The 17388-nt window shown below is 41.5% G+C and overlaps 1 protein-coding gene across 1 annotated transcript; it reads right to left on the bottom strand.

Moving 5' to 3' along the window:
* Positions 1–5727: 5727 nt before the first annotated feature.
* Positions 5728–15976, bottom strand: LOC131990742 (pyrin-like). Its single transcript, XM_059355855.1, has 3 exons — positions 14522–15976; positions 13035–13193; positions 5728–7468 (listed from the first exon to the last, which is right to left on the bottom strand). The coding sequence occupies exons 1-3, from the start codon at positions 15953–15955 to the stop codon at positions 6065–6067; spliced, it is 2997 nt and encodes a 998-aa protein (XP_059211838.1). The 5' UTR covers positions 15956–15976; the 3' UTR covers positions 5728–6064.
* Between the last annotated feature and the right edge of the window lie 1412 nt (positions 15977–17388).

Raw genomic sequence — 17388 nt, 5'->3', positions numbered from 1 at the left:
CAGCTTTAAATCAAACTGGAAGCATCTTGTTTTTTATAGCACAGCTCTAACAATATTTTCCTCCTGCCAAAGATCACTCGCCTGCATTCACGAATGTTTTACCGCAACATAGAAGCCAGATTTTCGCACTAAAAAGTTGCATGAAAAAGTGTTCCAAACCCAGAAATAATAGGGTCTTATGAATACTTGCACACTGCTGGACAATATTTGTGCAGGAGAAAGTTATTCAGACTGACCTCGAACCTTTATAGATTGTTGCCAAAGGTACAGCAGCTTCAGACTGCTGTGAGGAGCAGGTTTTCAGGTTTTCAGGTTGGGAAGAATGCTGCCAGGCGAGTGAGCAACAGAACCAGGTTTCTATGGAAATCAAGGCAGTAGAGGTGGGCGATACTGCAAAATTTGGTATCGATCCGATACCAAGTAAATACAGGCCCAGTATTGTCGATACCAAAACTTTTTTACTGAGAAAAGGAATATAGGAATACTAATGTTCCTTTGACAGTTAACACAAATGGGTTATTATGTTAAGCCATATTTATATTTCAGGTTTAAGGTATATATCTTTACATAGGTATATATAAAATCATTAATTTTGATTTATTTCAAGTGGCTGAATATATTGTATGACTGTCTTAATAGTCTATATTAAATCAGTCTGCTAAAATTGCAACTATGATGACCACTTTCACTTTGAAAAAGCTAATGCTGGATGTGAATAAATCTTACTTTCACTTCTATAAATCAGCTCCCTGGACAGAGTCTCTTTTGAGTTTGTTTTGATGTTTATAAATGTGTTGTGTTGCTACAGTAGCAGATATGTTTCCTGCAAATGACCAATACCAACATGGTGTCGATACTATCGATATTTTAGATCGATCCGCCCACCACTACAAGGCAGAGGTGATGTACCCGAAGAGGGTGTTGACAGAGGAAGCTAAGAGGAGAGAAGCCAAGCATTAGACAAGAGGGAATCTCAGAGTAGCTTTTAGTTGTTGGCGAGCAAAACAAAAGGCTGCAGACAGACGCCAACTGGTCTTTTTTTTGCTGAAGTAATGCTAGCTTCCATGACCAATGTATAAAGTTAGCTAGTGCATATCAGCTACATCACCATCTTCATTTTCATCGTGTCCCAGCTGCTGCAGATCTCAGGACAACTGCAGCTTCTGTGGATGGTTTTTGATGTGTGGAGCAGAAAATGCAACACAGCAACGAAGGTAATTTGGTGTGCATGGTGGAAAATTACCATGAAGGTTTTTCTTCATATTACTGGTGAGAATGCACAACAACACCCATTTACGAATGAGTTTAGTGCCCAAAAAATAATTGACGTAAATGCAGCAAACAGATGAGAGGAATCTGTAACATATCGTGGGGATGGATAAGATCTTGTTGCATGGGTAAAAACAAGAAAAAGGAAACTAAAGTGAGGTGATCTGCAGACTAAGTGTTTTTCTTTTATTTTTATTTACAAAATGGCTATTGCTACAGGTTAGCTAACCTGCACTGTCTTTTGATTTTATATTTTTCAGATGTTATGTGTGTGTGAGAGAGCAACTGATTGACTGTGATTCCTGTACCAGGTATGATTTTTGTATTTTGTGTTCATGTTGGAAGCAATTATCAACAGTCGGACCTTGTGGCTCCATGATGTTGTGTGTGTGTGAGAGAGCAACTGATTGACTGTACAATTGATTCCTGTACCAGAATATAGCTGGATGCCAATTGGATCCCTTCTTCTCGTCATAAAATTACACAACCCACGAGAGAGAGTACAAAGCCGCAACACTGACTCAGCACTCTGAGCTCAGGTGTGTCACATAACACTGATTTCTTTGGTCTGCAGAGAGAAACAGGAGCAGCAAAGCCACCGAGCAGAGGATCGTCTCACATTATCAAACAGTGACAGAGAGCCTCAGCAGGTCAGAGTGCCTCCGTGCAACTTAAACATTTTCCAGCTAAACTTCGGCCCCACTGCTGCTGCTGCACAGTTTAATGACCACAAGGAGAGGCGACCTGCACGAGTGGAGGTCAGCTGTAATGAGGCAGAGCGTCTCGGGCCGTAAAAAGCCAGAGGGCAGATAAACGAGGGCACTATCGGTCCCACCTGCTTCTCTCCCCAACATGTGGGTTAAATACTGCCGGCTCAGCTCGCCGCTCGCTGAACCGGAAAGTTCAAGCTGTCCATCACGGCACCATCTTTGAAGCAATCGTTAAATGTTTATGCCTCCGTCACTTTGATTGTCGCAGGGATTTATCGCGAGGCGGCATACCTGCTTTAGTATGCAGATTTATGGGAGGTCTCCAGGTCCTGCTGCTGCTTGTGTTTGGTTCATTTTGTCACAGTCTCATTTAAAGCGAGTACGGTAAATCTTTCTTATTGATTATTTAGTGGTGTTTTACAGTGTGAGGCTCCTTCTGCTGCAGCTGGTTCTCCACCCAGAGGTCAGGACCCTCCAGGGGTCACAGAGAGACTTAAGGTGGGATGAATTTACATGAAAAATGTTTGTAATTTACAACAAAGGGAGAGCTTTTTTATTCTGGCCTGTTTGCATGTTTTTCTTGTTTGTTGTTTTAGGAGAAGGACCTCAGTAACCTCAGATGTCAGGTCTGTAGAGTTGGAGCAGGGAAGCAGTAATCTCTATAAATCTGCATATGAATAAAGAACCTGTCGGAGACGAGGGCAAGATGTTGTTCATGGAAATGTTCTGGTTTCCACTGACGGCCCGAGATGTCTTTAAATAATCTTCTTTGATTGCATGAATTTAAACAGTCCACGTGAAACACATCAACCGAAATGCTGATAATCCACATTCTCCAGCCCCTCTGCTGTTCCCAGTGCCACCACTAGGTGTCAGTGTTGCTCAGGAGAAGAAAAAACGAGTTTCCCTCTTTAGGCTAGCTTTCCATTCCTAATCTGATGAGAGCCGACACTCTTGTGGATTCAATGGGCCCAATTTTATTCATGTAAGATGATATTTAGTCCCCAAAGGGATCCTTTGACTTCTTACTTCAAGATATCTGAAAGATAACGGATTCTATGAGTCTCCTCTTTGCAGACATGTCCACTTTATGCGGATAACATGCAGTTTGGGTCAAAAAACATCCATTAAAATTTGTTATTTTGGCCTATTGTAATTAAATAATTGTACATACAGTCTGTGAGCTGCATAAATCGGGTATCACTGGAATGCTGAGACTCTTGTGGAATCAATGAGCCCAATTTTCTTCATGTAGGATGATATTAGTCCTCAAAGGGGTCCCTTGACCTCTGACTTTCTGAAAGAAAACCGATTCTATGGGTACCCAAGAGTTTCTCCTCTTTACAGACATGCCCACTTTATGCTGATAACATGCAGTTTGGGACAGAAACCATCCCTTAAAATGTGCTATTGTGTCCTCTTGTATGTGAATCTTTGTGCATCCTGGGGTCCCTGAACAGTCTGTGAGCTGCATAAATTGGGTCTGAGTGTAAAGCTGAGACTCTTGTGGATCCAATGAGCCCAATGTTCTTCATGTGTGATGATGTTAGTGAGTGAAACTTGAGCTCAGTGTATAAAATGAGCTGCTGTGACCTCTAGGATAATCACAGCCTCATGAAACTTTACAACCACAAACTAGAGACCTGGAGCATTCAGAGGATGGATGGCTGACACACTAGATTCACAATAAGAAGCAACACAACACAAGTGCTGCCATACAATCGCACAAAATACACAAATCTACTGAAAGTCAAAAGTCTCTGGAACCAGATCACAGCCTGGATTTTTCTCTCTTGGAGTCTGAATGTGGGATTACTGGTTACTGTCAGCTGCCATACATGAAGCCACGCCCACTGCCACAAACCTGCCCCTCCCTTCACGATAAAAGCCCAATAATGCAACAGTGCAAATGCCATAAAGTTAATTATTTTAATTACAAATGTAGGGGTCACAGCTATTCCACAAGTTTCATTTGGATTTATGGACTGAATGCATTGAGAACTGCGTCAACAATTTCTTGATACCATGATTCAAGATGGGTGCCTTTCTTTATTCATCCCAAACAAAGACAAACGACCCCCACCCCCACAGGTATCTTTATCTACACTCTCATTGGCTAGTCCTGCCAGGAAGTACAACTCCCAGTTAGAGACACAAAAAGTCTCCTGCAGCCATCTCCTCACTCTCTCTTCTCCTTGACTCCCTCAGAGGGACAGCACGGCTGCTGTCCTGATTTGACCTTCCAAGAGGTAAACCAGACAATCTCCCTCTGTCTCCAGCTCTAAGGGAAGGCCTGCTAGGCCCCAAACCAAGCTTGGGCCCACCACCACGCTTCTAAGTTTCCTGCCTGTGATCTATACTGGATATAATCACAGAGACCTTCACCAAGCTTTTGGAGCCAATAACAGCAAATGACTTTGGAAACACCAAAACCCAACCAGGAGCTGATTCTTCTTCAAAAGGATTTCTGCTTCCCCCTTTCAACTCTGGACTCTGTGGTATAGTACTGGGCAGTTAGTACAAGCAAGAACAAGTTTGTTAAACTTTAATCAATGGTGTTGATCTGTGTTGTGTGTTTATTAAGTTTGTTACATTTTGTGTAGCCAGATCATTTGAAGTTGTATGAATAATCTTGCTCTACAGACTTTAAGTTGTACATGTAAATTAACTATAACTCACTTGATTTGCTCACACACTAAAACCACATAAAATATACTTTCATTTGGCTTCCTACAACACATAGACTTTCAAAGCTGCATGGTCTATTGTTCTCCAAGAACAAAACGGCTTCCCCCATTTTGATTTACTTAAATGGCCGCCCTTGGTCGGCCATGGTCGGCCAATCTTTTTTTAAAAGATTTTTTGGGGGTATTTTTCATGCTTTTTATTGAAAGTGACAGATAGAAAGGGGGTGACAGAGGGGAGGACATGCGGCAAAGGGAGCACAGGCCGGATTCGAACCCGGCTCCGCCGCAGCAAGGACTCGGCCTCAATGGTAAGCGCTCTACCAGTGTGAGCCACCGGGACGCCCCTGTTACACGTAATCTTACACCCACATTTCCACTGTAAATAGTCTTTTAGATTAGTTATTGTGTGTTTTGCTTGCTTTAAGTTGTTTTAGAATAAATATCTTTTTGGATTAATATGCTTCTCCTTTTAACGTTGCACATAAATGAGTGATTTGCTAAACCTCTGCTATGAAAAGAACTCCAAAATTCCTTCAACCGTTACTAAATATTAATAAGGTAATTTGATTATAATTATATTCATAATTATAATTATATTCATAATTATATGATTTGCTATCTTTCCTCTTTCTAAGTAAAGAAGTGGTGCCCAGAAAATAACTTTAATTCATTTAAAGTGTTAAATATTAATTTAGTCAATTTCTGATAGCAAAATTTACCTAAATTAGCTTTTACCTCTACATATTTTGGTGCCCCCTGCTGGAGGCAATTTGTATCTGCAACCAGATACCCTTACACAAATATTAACCAGAACATGGAAGTTGAAATCTGTTAATTAAAACAATGGGACAGATTTTGTTTTTTTGTTTTTTACAGTACTATTAAATTGCTTAATGGTCTTTAATGTAAAATGACAGTTAATTCTATGTAAAAATTACAAAAAATACACATCATATTGCTGAATGTAAAATTAAGGAAACTTTTTTCTAAAACTAAAACTTTAAATTTGACGTAAAAAAAATGTAAAAAGAAAATCATAAAAAAAGGTCAAAAGTCAAAAACTGTTTATTCACTGTATTTTCAAAGAAATTATATGTAAAATAACTTGTTTTCTGTTATTTGACAGTATTTTACACCCTGAAACACCAATAAAAGAAATAAACAATCAATGAGAATGAAGTTTTACAGAGATTTGACTTTAAAGATTTGATCAATAATCAAACAGGAAACCACAGAGACGCCTGCCAGTCACAGAGTGATTGACAGCTCTTTGATATGAAGTTGCATCATCATGACATCATTTCCTCACACTGACGGAGAAACAAACATCATCAGGACAACGTAGTCACATGTTCCTCAAAGACTTCAGGACGTCTTGAACAGAACGATGCTGATCGTCTATTTCTGTTGTCCTGCAGCCACAGAGACCTTCACTGGTAAAACCTGCAGTGGGTGATTCTTCCGATCCCAATTAAAAAAAAATGGAAACATCCTCTCAGTGAAAGTGTGTGTGAAGGTGTGTATGTGTGTGTTAGTGTCAGCATCAGAGAACGACAGCTTTCCTCTGTTCCAGTCCAGATTCACTCTGATCCTCTGAGACTTCTTCTTCACTACGAGATCAGTTCCTCTATCTGATGGTGACCGTGATGAATATTTACCCACAAAGAACTCTATTCTCCATAATCCAGACTCTATGTCTCCTTTCCTCTGGACAGACTCTGCTAACACACCCAGATCCCAGTTTGTATTGTCTCCAACCTCGACCTCCCAGCTGTGAGTCCCTGAGTTAAAGCCTTCAGAGCCCAGAACAGAGCAGTAATAAGAACGAATCCTCTCTGGATTATCAGGAAGCTGCTGTTTCTCTCCTGCTCTCAGACTGGTCAGATCTTCAGACAGGATGAGTTTTGTACCAGCAGTGTTTGGGTCCAGAACAACAGGACTGTAGGAGACCATGTCCTTCATCTTGTTCCAGATGTTGAAGGCCAGGTTGCCCAGGTGTTTGGCCTGGTCTATCAGAGCTCCTGAGGGCAGCTGTGGATCCTCAAGCAGGGGGCGCTGCTGGACTCTTTCCACTGCAGCCTTGTAGTTGTGCAGGAATGAGACGTGTTCAGCTCTCAGCTCGTCCTCTGTGGCTCTGACTGTGTCTGAAAGAGCTGCTATCTCTCTGCTCAGAGCCTCCATCTTCTCCTTCATCATCTGACTCTTCTGCTCCTCTTCCTCCCTCAGTGCAGCCATCCTGGCCTCCTCTTCCTCTTCTAGAAACTGGTGAAGCTTCTTAAACTGCTCCTTAATCTGCGTCTCTGTGCGTCGGGCCTGGACCTGAATGTGTTCTGCTGTTTGATCAAACTTCACTTTAACTTCTTCAAAAACCTTTAACTTCTTCTTTAAAGGCTCCAGAGTTTCCTGAAGTTTCTTCTTGTGTTGTTGTGCAGCTTCATCGATGGGTCTGAATCGGTGGTTGGTGTGTTTCTCTGAGTCTCTGCAGATGTGACACACTGGCTGCTGATGGTCCAGACAGAAGAGTTTGAGTTTCTCAGAGTGTAGACTGCAGAGAGGCTCTGAAGCTCTCTGATCTCTCTCCTGTAAGAAACTCTCACACAGGTTCTTTAACGCCAAGTTAGGAGGAAATAATTCCTTTGAATGTCTTTTCTTACAAACTGGACACTCTCTGTTTTTTTTCTCCCTCCACCAGCTCTGCAGACAGTCTTTACAGAAGCTGTGGCTGCATGACAGGACGACAGGATCTTTAAAGATGTCGTGGCAGACAGAACAGCAGAGATCGTCCTCTAATCTGGAAGCCATTTAGTCTCTGAGTGAAGCTGAAAACACAGCAGACAAACAGCTCAGCCACTCCCTGTTCTCTCAAAGTTACTTTACTTTCCTGTAAAACTGTCGTTCAGTTTGTGGATTCAGCAGCTGGGTGAAGTGGAGCTGTTCCAGTATTCCCAGTAATCTCCTGAAGTTGTCCTCTTTCAGTCAAAGTTGAGGTTTTAGTCCGAAGCTGAATCTTATCGTCCGTCTCTCAGAGTGTGTGTGTCTCTTTGTCTCAGTGAGACAGAATAACAAACTGTTACCTGGTTTCTCTCAGGTGACTCGAGGCGGAGCTTTAACTTAACAGTCTATCAGGTCAGAGTCTCTTTCATAACTTGTTAATAATTGACCTGCAGATCTCTGAATGAAAATAAGTTCTGTGTTTCCCCACGAGTCTCTTTACTGACATGCTGTAACATGCAGTAAAATGTCTTATTGTGTCCTCTTGTGTGTGAGTCTTTGTGCATCCTGGGGTCCCTAAACAGTCTGTGAGCTGCATAAATGGGGTCTGAGTGTAAAGCTGAGACTCTTGTGGATTCAATGAGCCCAATGTTCTTCATGTGTGATGATGTTAGTGAGTGAAACTTGAGCTCAGTGTATAAAATGAGCTGCTGTGACCTCTAGGATAATCACAGCCTCATGAAACTTTACAACCACAAACTAGAGACCTGGAGCATTCAGACTAGAGACCTGGAGCATTCAGACTAGAGACTTGGAGCATTCAGACTAGAGACCTGGAGCATTCAGACTAGAGACCTGGAGCATCCAGACTAGAGACCTGGAGCATTCAGACTAGAGACCTGGAGCATTCAGAGGATGGATGGCTGACACACTAGATTCACAATAAGGGGATTTTTCAGCAGCACCACAACACAAGTGCTGCCATACAATCACTGAAAAATACAAGGCTCTAAAAGTCTTCGTAGGTCTTTCATACACCTGATTTGTTTAACTGCAATGGGATTGATGCGGGCGAAGTAGCTAGCGAGCTAATGTTAGCCGGTGATCGCTAGCGAGCTAATGTTAGTGGGCGATCGCTAGTGAGCTAATGTTAGCGGGCGATCGCTAGCGAGCTAATGTTAGCCGCCGATCGCTAGCGAGCTAATGTTAGCCGCCGATCGCTAGCGAGCTAATGTTAGTCGGCGATCGCTAGCATGCTAACGTAAGCGGGCTGGCAAGAACAAGACCAACTCGGTGCCGTTGAGAGCAGGCGGCAACCTCCGGGTCTGAGCAGGGAGGCAAACCAGGAAGTGCCTTAAGCTGCATTCTACCGAAAAAATTCCAGCAGGGGGCGCTAAGTTTGGCTGCAAAAACATTTCTGTCCATTAATTTCAATGCAAAATGACAAAACTTCTCACTTGATTTATTACCTCAGAAATGTTTTTTAGGACAACACTATGGTCTCAATCACTAGTAAAAAATCTTCTTCAAGACAATTTAATGTTAATAGTGTAAATAATGGCCCCATTTAGAAGAAAATAGAAGATAAAGAATTGTGTGATTTGGGGCATGGTTACCTTTGATTGACAGGTCACTAACAAGGCGAGCCGTCATCAGAAGAGAAGCAAATCAAAGCGTATCCACGGCAACATGTCAATAAAGCTAGGGTGGATTCGGGTAATGTGGGACACTTCAGGTTTGGCTGGTTTATTTCCTGCTTAAAGTAAATATAGTCATCAAAACCTTGACTATTGGTCTACCATGGGTGTCATGTCACTGAAATTACATAAAATATTTTTAAATTAAAAAAAATATAACAAAGTCAAAATTGCAAAAAGTGTCCCACATTACCCGAATTCACCCAATATATAACGTTATATATGTAGCAGACGGCTTTCTGCTCTCTTACACACATCTCTCACAGTCTAAAAATATTAATAATTTTACCCACATATCTCATTTTTTAGAGTGCAAAAATATTAAGAACATGAACTAAATTAAACAACTGGCATACCTTCACAGGAAAAACGGAAAAATACAGGTGTTACCCACAGGAGCCACACAGCCACTCTCCACCCCGACAAGAAAATTAAAATTCAGATAAACCACAATAAAACTATACATGACACATGAGATAACACAATTTAAAATCAACATAAAAGAGAGAGAAACAAAAAAACGTTTCAACTAGCATAAGGCTTAGTTAGCTAACTCTGAATGCATAACTCGATTTAAAGTTCAATTTATAAATTGTAAGTAACTGTAAGCTTGACCAACAGATTAATAAGCTTTTTACATAACACTATATATCAACATATTGTTGTTTTGAACGGAAAAAAATAGTGAAAATAAATAGAGAGAAGGAGAGAGAGCTCATTTCATGACTCACCCACTTTGAGCACACACAGCTCTTTGACGCTAGGTGGTGTAACGCCAAAACAATTCCCCAGAGGAACAAAAGGGAGGCATTGATAATCACCATAGGAACTTTTTTACAGGAAGAAATTAATTCTATTTTTGGGGAAGTTCACAACACACAAAAAAAATGTTTTGTTGAGGGAAAACAAATGAACAAAATTAAATTTTAAAAAATCGACCTGGCTACATATAGATATAAAAAAGGATGTTTAGCGGTTTGGTCTCATAACTTTGACCCTTTCACTGTATTTTCACTTAATGTAAAAATGTCTTGTTCAGCGTTTGGTTGGACTAACAGACACTCCAAGGAGTCGCTTTTGTTTTTTTTCTAGCCAAAACTAATGCTAATGAGTCCTTTGTATTTAATTAATAATTTATTTTTTATATATTTTATTTTATATATTATTTATTTTCTAATTGCCTTCACATTTATTTAATTTATGTTACACCCCAAAAAATGTTTTCGTTTGGCTATGTAACTTTAGCCTGGGTATACCCAGACTGCCTTGCGCGCTCGAATTTAATTTCGAACTGCGAAAGGGTCTGGAAACTAGGAAGCATTCTTAGCCCTGTTTTAGGGATCCAATCACAGAGCGGGGAGGGACGGCAAGACGATGACGCGTACTACTCGGCACTTGGAAGCTTGTAGTTTTCCGGATCCAACATGGCTGCTGCAGACGCGAAACAATCTTTAGCTGTAGATGGTGTTTTAAATAGTTTAGAGCGAAAGTTGAAAGGCGAAAGGTTTCTCGGCGGCTCCGCTGTCCCCCGGCTCGGAGGGACATCACCGCCGGTGATCTGGCTCCGAGCCGGGGGACAGCGGAGCCGCCGAGAAACCCGCAGCAGCTTGTTTATTGCCCATAAAATCAGTGGATGTGTGTGGCTGAATGACATGAGGGGGAATAAAGCGTGAAAATAAATAATCTTGCAGAAAGCGAGAACTGGAGGAGCAAAGCAGCAAACAACACTCTCTCACAGACACACACACAACAAACATCCATCTCTGTTGCTCTACTACGTCATCTGGTATAACTGATCTGATTGGCTAAGAGCTACCTACAGACGCTTTGATAGACATTCTAATCGTCCAATAAACGGCTCCGGAGGATCGTAAACCACACCTCCTCTACGGAGAAATCCATTGCTCGTTGCCAGACTAGACCTCATTTGAGAATAGTCTGGTGTTAGCCAGGCTAATGTAACTTACTACTGTAAGTACTTTCTTATTATTGAGTAGGTAATTGTATAGCAGGCTGAAGAGACTTTTGTTACAGTTACCTTTACAAATATTTGTCATGTGAAAGAATATTAAAGGTTGTTTCCATAGATTTGGATTACAGAATGTGTGCTCATTCTTAGATAGTGTGATGAAGGGCTGAAAGGCAGTTCAGTTATATTTTTATAATACAATATTTAGTTGTTTCACTGTCACAAAATGGGGAATAAATAACAACAAAACGAAATAAAGAAAAACTACAAAAAAAACCCCATCTGCATAGGCCAAATTGGCATTTTAAACATCGGTATCGGCCCAGAATTTATTTGATTAATGGATATCTGCATGTGAATGAAGAACCTGTCGGAGACGAGGGCAGGATTGCGTTCTTGGAAATGTTCTGGTTTCTGTTTATCGTCCGAGAAGTCTTTAAAAAGTCTTGTTTGATTGCATGAATTTAAAAATGTCCAAGTGAAACACATTGACGGAAATGCAATGTGCTGCCAAAAGATAAACTGGAGCTCATTTAACTTCCCTTCATAATCATTAAAAACATATTTTTATATTTAAATGTGACAGTTTTTTTCTGATAATCCACATTCTCCAGCCCCCTGATGTTCCCAGCTCCACCACTAGGTGTCAGTGTTGCTCAGGGAAAGAAGAAAACTCCCGGTGTGAACTTTCCATGATACAAACGGGTAACAACAGGAAACTTCTGATCGAGGCTTTCATATTGCTGAGTCTGTGTGAGCGTTGAGCCTTATCTAAATGTACCTGCATTCATATGCAAGGAAAAAATCAGACTCTAACTCCATTGTTGCGTCTGAAGTTGCTAATCGGACTGTAAAATATAAAAGATGCATGTGAGTCTAGACCTGGATATCCGTTATCTGTTAGCAACATTAGAACCACAGAAATGTTGAGAAGCGTCAATCTGCAGGCTACACGACCTGCACCATGAAATAACTTGGTTATTCATGTGTTTGGATGGCTATAAGAATTATTAATAATTATCATAAACAATTATTAATTATAAGAAATGATATGACTTGATTTACTCTAAGTCAGCTCGTAAAAAGGGGCACCATCTGTAAGAACAGAAAAATATAGCCAATTCACCTAAATCAGTCTCATAAAGTTATGAAACTATCAATTTGGAACACTGATTATTAATTATGAATATAATTATAATCAAATTACCATATTAATATTTAATAGTGGTTGAAGGAATCGGGAATTCTTGTCAAAGAAGAGGATGGCATATCATTCATAATGTACAACATTAAATAGACAGCATTCGTAATCAAAAGGTATTTATTCTAAACAAGTAAAGCAAATAAAAGCACACATCTATAAAATAAGAACTACATTACAAAAGAGAAAGAAACGTGTGTGTGTGAGGGGGGTTGCCACTCCTCAAACAATGAGTCGTAAAACTCCGGCTATGAGCCAGGTGACGGTCAGGTGACGAGTCAGGCCTGGTCATGTGGCAGGGTGAGCTGTGTTTTAGCTCCAGTTAATTTAATCAGTGTGTGAGCAGGTCAAAGGTTAGTATAGTTAGTTGCATATAGACTGACTGTCTGTATAAAGCAAGATTAACATACAACTTTGATTGTAACACGAATATCACATAAATATACTTAAAACACACATATAAACCAAATCATTAATCACAGGTCAAATCCTTGTTGCTAAAGTCCTTGCTGATTTCTTATCTAAGCCCAGTTACATTACTCACAAGTCCGGTGAAAAGGGGGGGGAAGGCCTTTTCAGCAGAAGAGTGGAAGAAGGAAGTTGAGTCCAATAATTTGTCGTCTTGCAAATTAAGTTGCTGGTTGTCCTTGTTGTTGAATTGGAGCTTTCTCTGACAATTGCAATGAACTTTGTGTTCATTTAATGCAACTTTGGTGTGCAGAGAAGGTCAGAGTTGCAGTTGTTCAGGATTCCTTGTGGACAAGGAGATTCTGGTTGTTGGAGCCTCACCTCAGCTGCAGAGGATCTCAGCAGGGAGGGAGGGAGGAGGGGGGCTGGTGGCTCCAGGATCTGGATCCCCTCCTGGAGAAGCTTCCAAGCAGGAACGGTGGAGAGAGAGAGAGAGAAGACAGGGAGGACTGTCTCCTTTATAGCAGGCCAGTGGACCTCCTGTGGGGTCAAGGGTGCCTTGACCAATGACATGACACCTGGAAGGTGTCATAAATGCAGTGCATTCTGGGAACTGAAGTTCTTGAGAGGGGACAAAATGGAGGTTCTGCCATTTTGTTGAGTTGACTTAGGAAAATGTCTCATTTAGTCCACAAATGTTAAAGTCCACAAATGAACCCAAAATTCACCTGTGGTAGAATCCCAACAGTAACCTCATGCGGGATAATATATAATAGGATAATCACAGCCTCATGAAACTTTACAACAACAAACTAGAGACCTGGAGCATTCAGAGGATGGATGGCTGACACACTAGATTCACAATAAGAGGCTTTCTCAGCAGGAAACAACACAAGTGCTGCCATACAATCACACAAAATACACAAATCTACTAAAAGTCAAAAGTTTCTGAAACCAGATCACAGCATGGATTTTTCTCTCTTGGAGTCTGAATGTGGGATTACTGGTTACTGTCAGCCGCCGTACATGAAGCCACGCCCACTGCCACAAACCTGCCCCGCCCTTCACAATAAAAGCCCAATAATGCAACAGTGCAAGTGTCGTAAAGTTAATTACTTTATTTACAAATATTAATCAGAACATGGAAGTTGAACTCTATTAATTAAAACAATGGGACAGATTTCTTTTTAATTTTTTTTTTACAGTATTATTAAATTGCTTAATGTCGTTTTAATGTAAAATGACAGTTATTTTTATGTAAAAATTACAAAAAATACACATCATATTGCTGAATGTAAAATTAAGGAAACTTTTTTTTCTAACACTAAAACTTTAAATTTTACGTAAAACAAAATGTAAGAAGAAATCATAAAAAAAAGTCAAAAGTCACTTACACTTACTGTCGAATTAAAGTAAAAACACTTTAGTTATTCTACAGATATATATATATAATATATATATATGTATATATATATATATTAATTGTAAATACAGATATTAACTGTTTATTATCTGTATTTTCAAAGAATTTATGTGTAAAATAACTTGATTTCTGTTATTTTGACACCCTCAAACACCAATTAAAGAAAAACAATCAATGAGAATTAAGTTTTACAGAGAATTCACTTTAAAGATTTGATCAATAATCAAACAGGAAACCACAGAGACGCCTTTGAAGCTCTTTGATCTGATGTTACATCATCATGAAATCTCTTGATTAAAAAAACGAAAAAAAAAAAAAACATCATCAGGACAACGTAGTAACATGTTCCTCAAAGACTTCAGGACGCCTTGAACAGAACGATGCTGATCGTCTATTTCTGTTGTCCTGCATCCAGTCAAGGCTGGACAGACCTTCTCTTAGTAACAGTTGCTATGGTAGGATTGGACAAGGCGCGTTTGAGGGATCCTGCAGCCAAAGAGACCTTCACTGGTAAAACCTGCATTGGGTGATGATTCTTCCAATCCCCATTCACAAAATATGGAAACATCCTCTCAGTGAAAGTGTGTGTGAAGGTGTGTATGTGTGTGTTGGTGTCAGCATCAGAGAACGACAGCTTTCCTCTGTTCCAGTCCAGATTCACTCTGATCCTCTGAGACTTCTTCTGAACTACGAGACCAGTGATCCCATCTGATGGTGACCGTGATAAGTATTTATCTCCACAGAACTCTATTCTCCATAATCCAGACAATATGTTTCCTCTCCTCTGGACAGACTCTGCTAACACACCCAGTTGCCAGAATGTATTGTCTCCAACCTCGACCTCCCAGCTGTGAGTCCCTGAGTTAAAGCCCTCAGAGCCCAGAACAGAGCAGGAATAATAATCAATCCTCTCTGGATTATCAGGAAGCTGCTGCTTCTCTCCTCGTCTCAGACTGGTCAGATCTTCAGACAGGATGAGTTCTGGACCAGCAGTGTTTGGGTCCAGTATGACAGGACTGTAGGAGACCATGTCCTTCATCTTGTTCCAGATGTTGAAGGCCAGGTTGCCCAGGTGTTTGGCCTGGTCTATCAGAGCTCCTGAGGGCAGCTGTGGATCCTCCAGCAGGGGGCGCTGCTGGACTCTTTCCACTGCAGCCCTGTAGTTTTGCAGGAATGAGACGTGTTCAGCTCTCAGCTCGTCCTCTGTGGCTCTGACTGTGTCTGAAAGAGCTGCTATCTCTCTGCTCAGAGCCTCCATCTTCTCCTTCATCATCTGACTCTTCTGCTCTTCTTCCTCCCTCAGTGCAGCCATCCTGGCCTCCTCTTCCTCTTCTAGAAACTGGTGAAGCTTCTTAAACTGCTCCTTAACCTGCGTCTCTGTGCGTCGGGCCTGGACCTGAATGTGTTCTGCTGTTTGATCAAACTTCACTTTAACTCCTTTAAAAACCTTTAACTTCTTCTTTAAAGGCTCCAGAGTTTCCTGAAGTTCCTTCTTGCGTTGTTGTGCAGCTTCATTGATGGATCTGAATGTGTGGTTGGTGTGTTCTTCTGAGTCTCTGCAGACGAGACACACTGGCTGCTGATGGTCCAGACAGAAGAGTTTGAGTTTCTCAGAGTGCAGACTGCAGAGAGGCTCTGAAGTTCTCTGATCTCTCCCCTGTAAGAAACTCTCACAAAGATTCTTTAACACCAGGTTACAAGGTGGTTCACTCCTCGAAGATCTTCTCTTACAGAGCGGACACTCTCTGGTTTGTTTCCCCGTCCACCAGCTCTGCAGACAGTCTTTACAGAAGCTGTGGCTGCATGACAGGATGACAGGATCTTTAAAGATGTCGCGGCAGACAGAACAGCAGAGATCGTCCTCTAATCTGGAAGCCATTTAGTCTCTGAGTGAAGCTGAAAACACAGCAGACAAACAGCTCAGCCACTCCCTGTTCTCTCAAAGTTACTTTACTTTCCTGTAAAACTGTCGTTCAGTTTGTGGATTCAGCAGCTGGGTGAAGTGGAGCTGTTCCAGTATTCCCAGTAATCTCCTGAAGTTGTCCTCTTTCAGTCAAAGTGGAGGTTTTAGTCTGAAGCTGGATCTTATCGTCCGTCTCTCAGAGAAAGACAGAGAGAGAGAGAGAGAGTGAGTGTGTGTGTGTGTGTGTGTGTGTACAGCCTGTTACCTGGTTTGTCTCAGGTGAGTCAGCTGAGGGGCGGAGCTTTAACTCAACAGTTTATCAGGTTGAGTCTCATTCCAAACTGGTGAATAATTCTGAGCTGCAGATCTCTGAATGAAAACAAGTTCTGTGTTTCCCCACGAGTCTCTTTACAGACATGCTGTAACATGCAGGAAAATGCGTTATTGTGTCCTCTTGTATGTGAATCTTTGTGCATCCTGGGGTCCCTAAACAGTCTGTGAGCTGCATAAATGGGGTCTGAGTGTAAAGCTGAGACTCTTGTGGATTCAATGAGCCCAATGTTCTTCATGTGTGATGATGTTAGTGAGTGAAACTTGAGCTCAGTGTATAAAATGAGCTGCTGTGACCTCTAGGAGAATCACAGCCTCATGAAACTTTACAACCACAAACTAGAGACCTGGAGCATTCAGACTAGAGACCTGGAGCATTCAGACTAGAGACCTGGAGCATTCAGACTAGAGACCTGGAGCATTCAGACTAGAGATCTGGAGCATTCAGACTAGAGACCTGGAGCATTCAGACTAGAGACCTGGAGCATTCAGACTAGAGACCTGGAGCATCCAGACTAGAGACCTGGAGCATTCAGACTAGAGACCTGGAGCATTCAGACTAGAGACCTGGAGCATTCAGAGGATGGATGGCTGACACACTAAATTCATAATAAGGGGATTTTTCAGCAGCAACACAACACAAGTGCTGCCATACAATCACTGAAAAATACAAGGCTCTAAAAGTCTCCGCAGGTCTTTCATACACCTGATTTGTTTAACTGCAATGGGATTGATGTGGGCGAAGTAGCGTGCTAACGTGAGCCGGCGATCGCTAGCGAGCTAATGTTAGCGGGCGATCGCTAGCGAGCTAATGTTAGCCGCCGATCGCTAGCGAGCTAATGTTAGCCGCCGATCGCTAGCGAGCTAATGTTAGTCGCCAACCACTACCTGCTAACGTAAGCAGGCTGGCAAGAACAAGACCAACTTGGTGCCGTTGAGAGCAGGCGGCAACCTCCGGGTCTGAGCAGGGAGGCAAACCAGGAAGTGCCTTAAGCTGCATTCTACCGAAAGAATTCCAGCAGGGGGCGCTAAGTTTGGCTGCAAAAACATTTCTGTCCATTCATTTCAATGCAAAATGA

The sequence above is a fragment of the Centropristis striata genome, chromosome 18 (genome assembly GCF_030273125.1).
Source record: "Centropristis striata isolate RG_2023a ecotype Rhode Island chromosome 18, C.striata_1.0, whole genome shotgun sequence".
Classification (NCBI taxonomy): Eukaryota; Metazoa; Chordata; class Actinopteri; order Perciformes; family Serranidae; genus Centropristis; species Centropristis striata.
The sequence above is the reverse complement of the archived record's forward strand: the minus strand, read 5'-3'. Positions and strand labels throughout refer to the sequence as shown.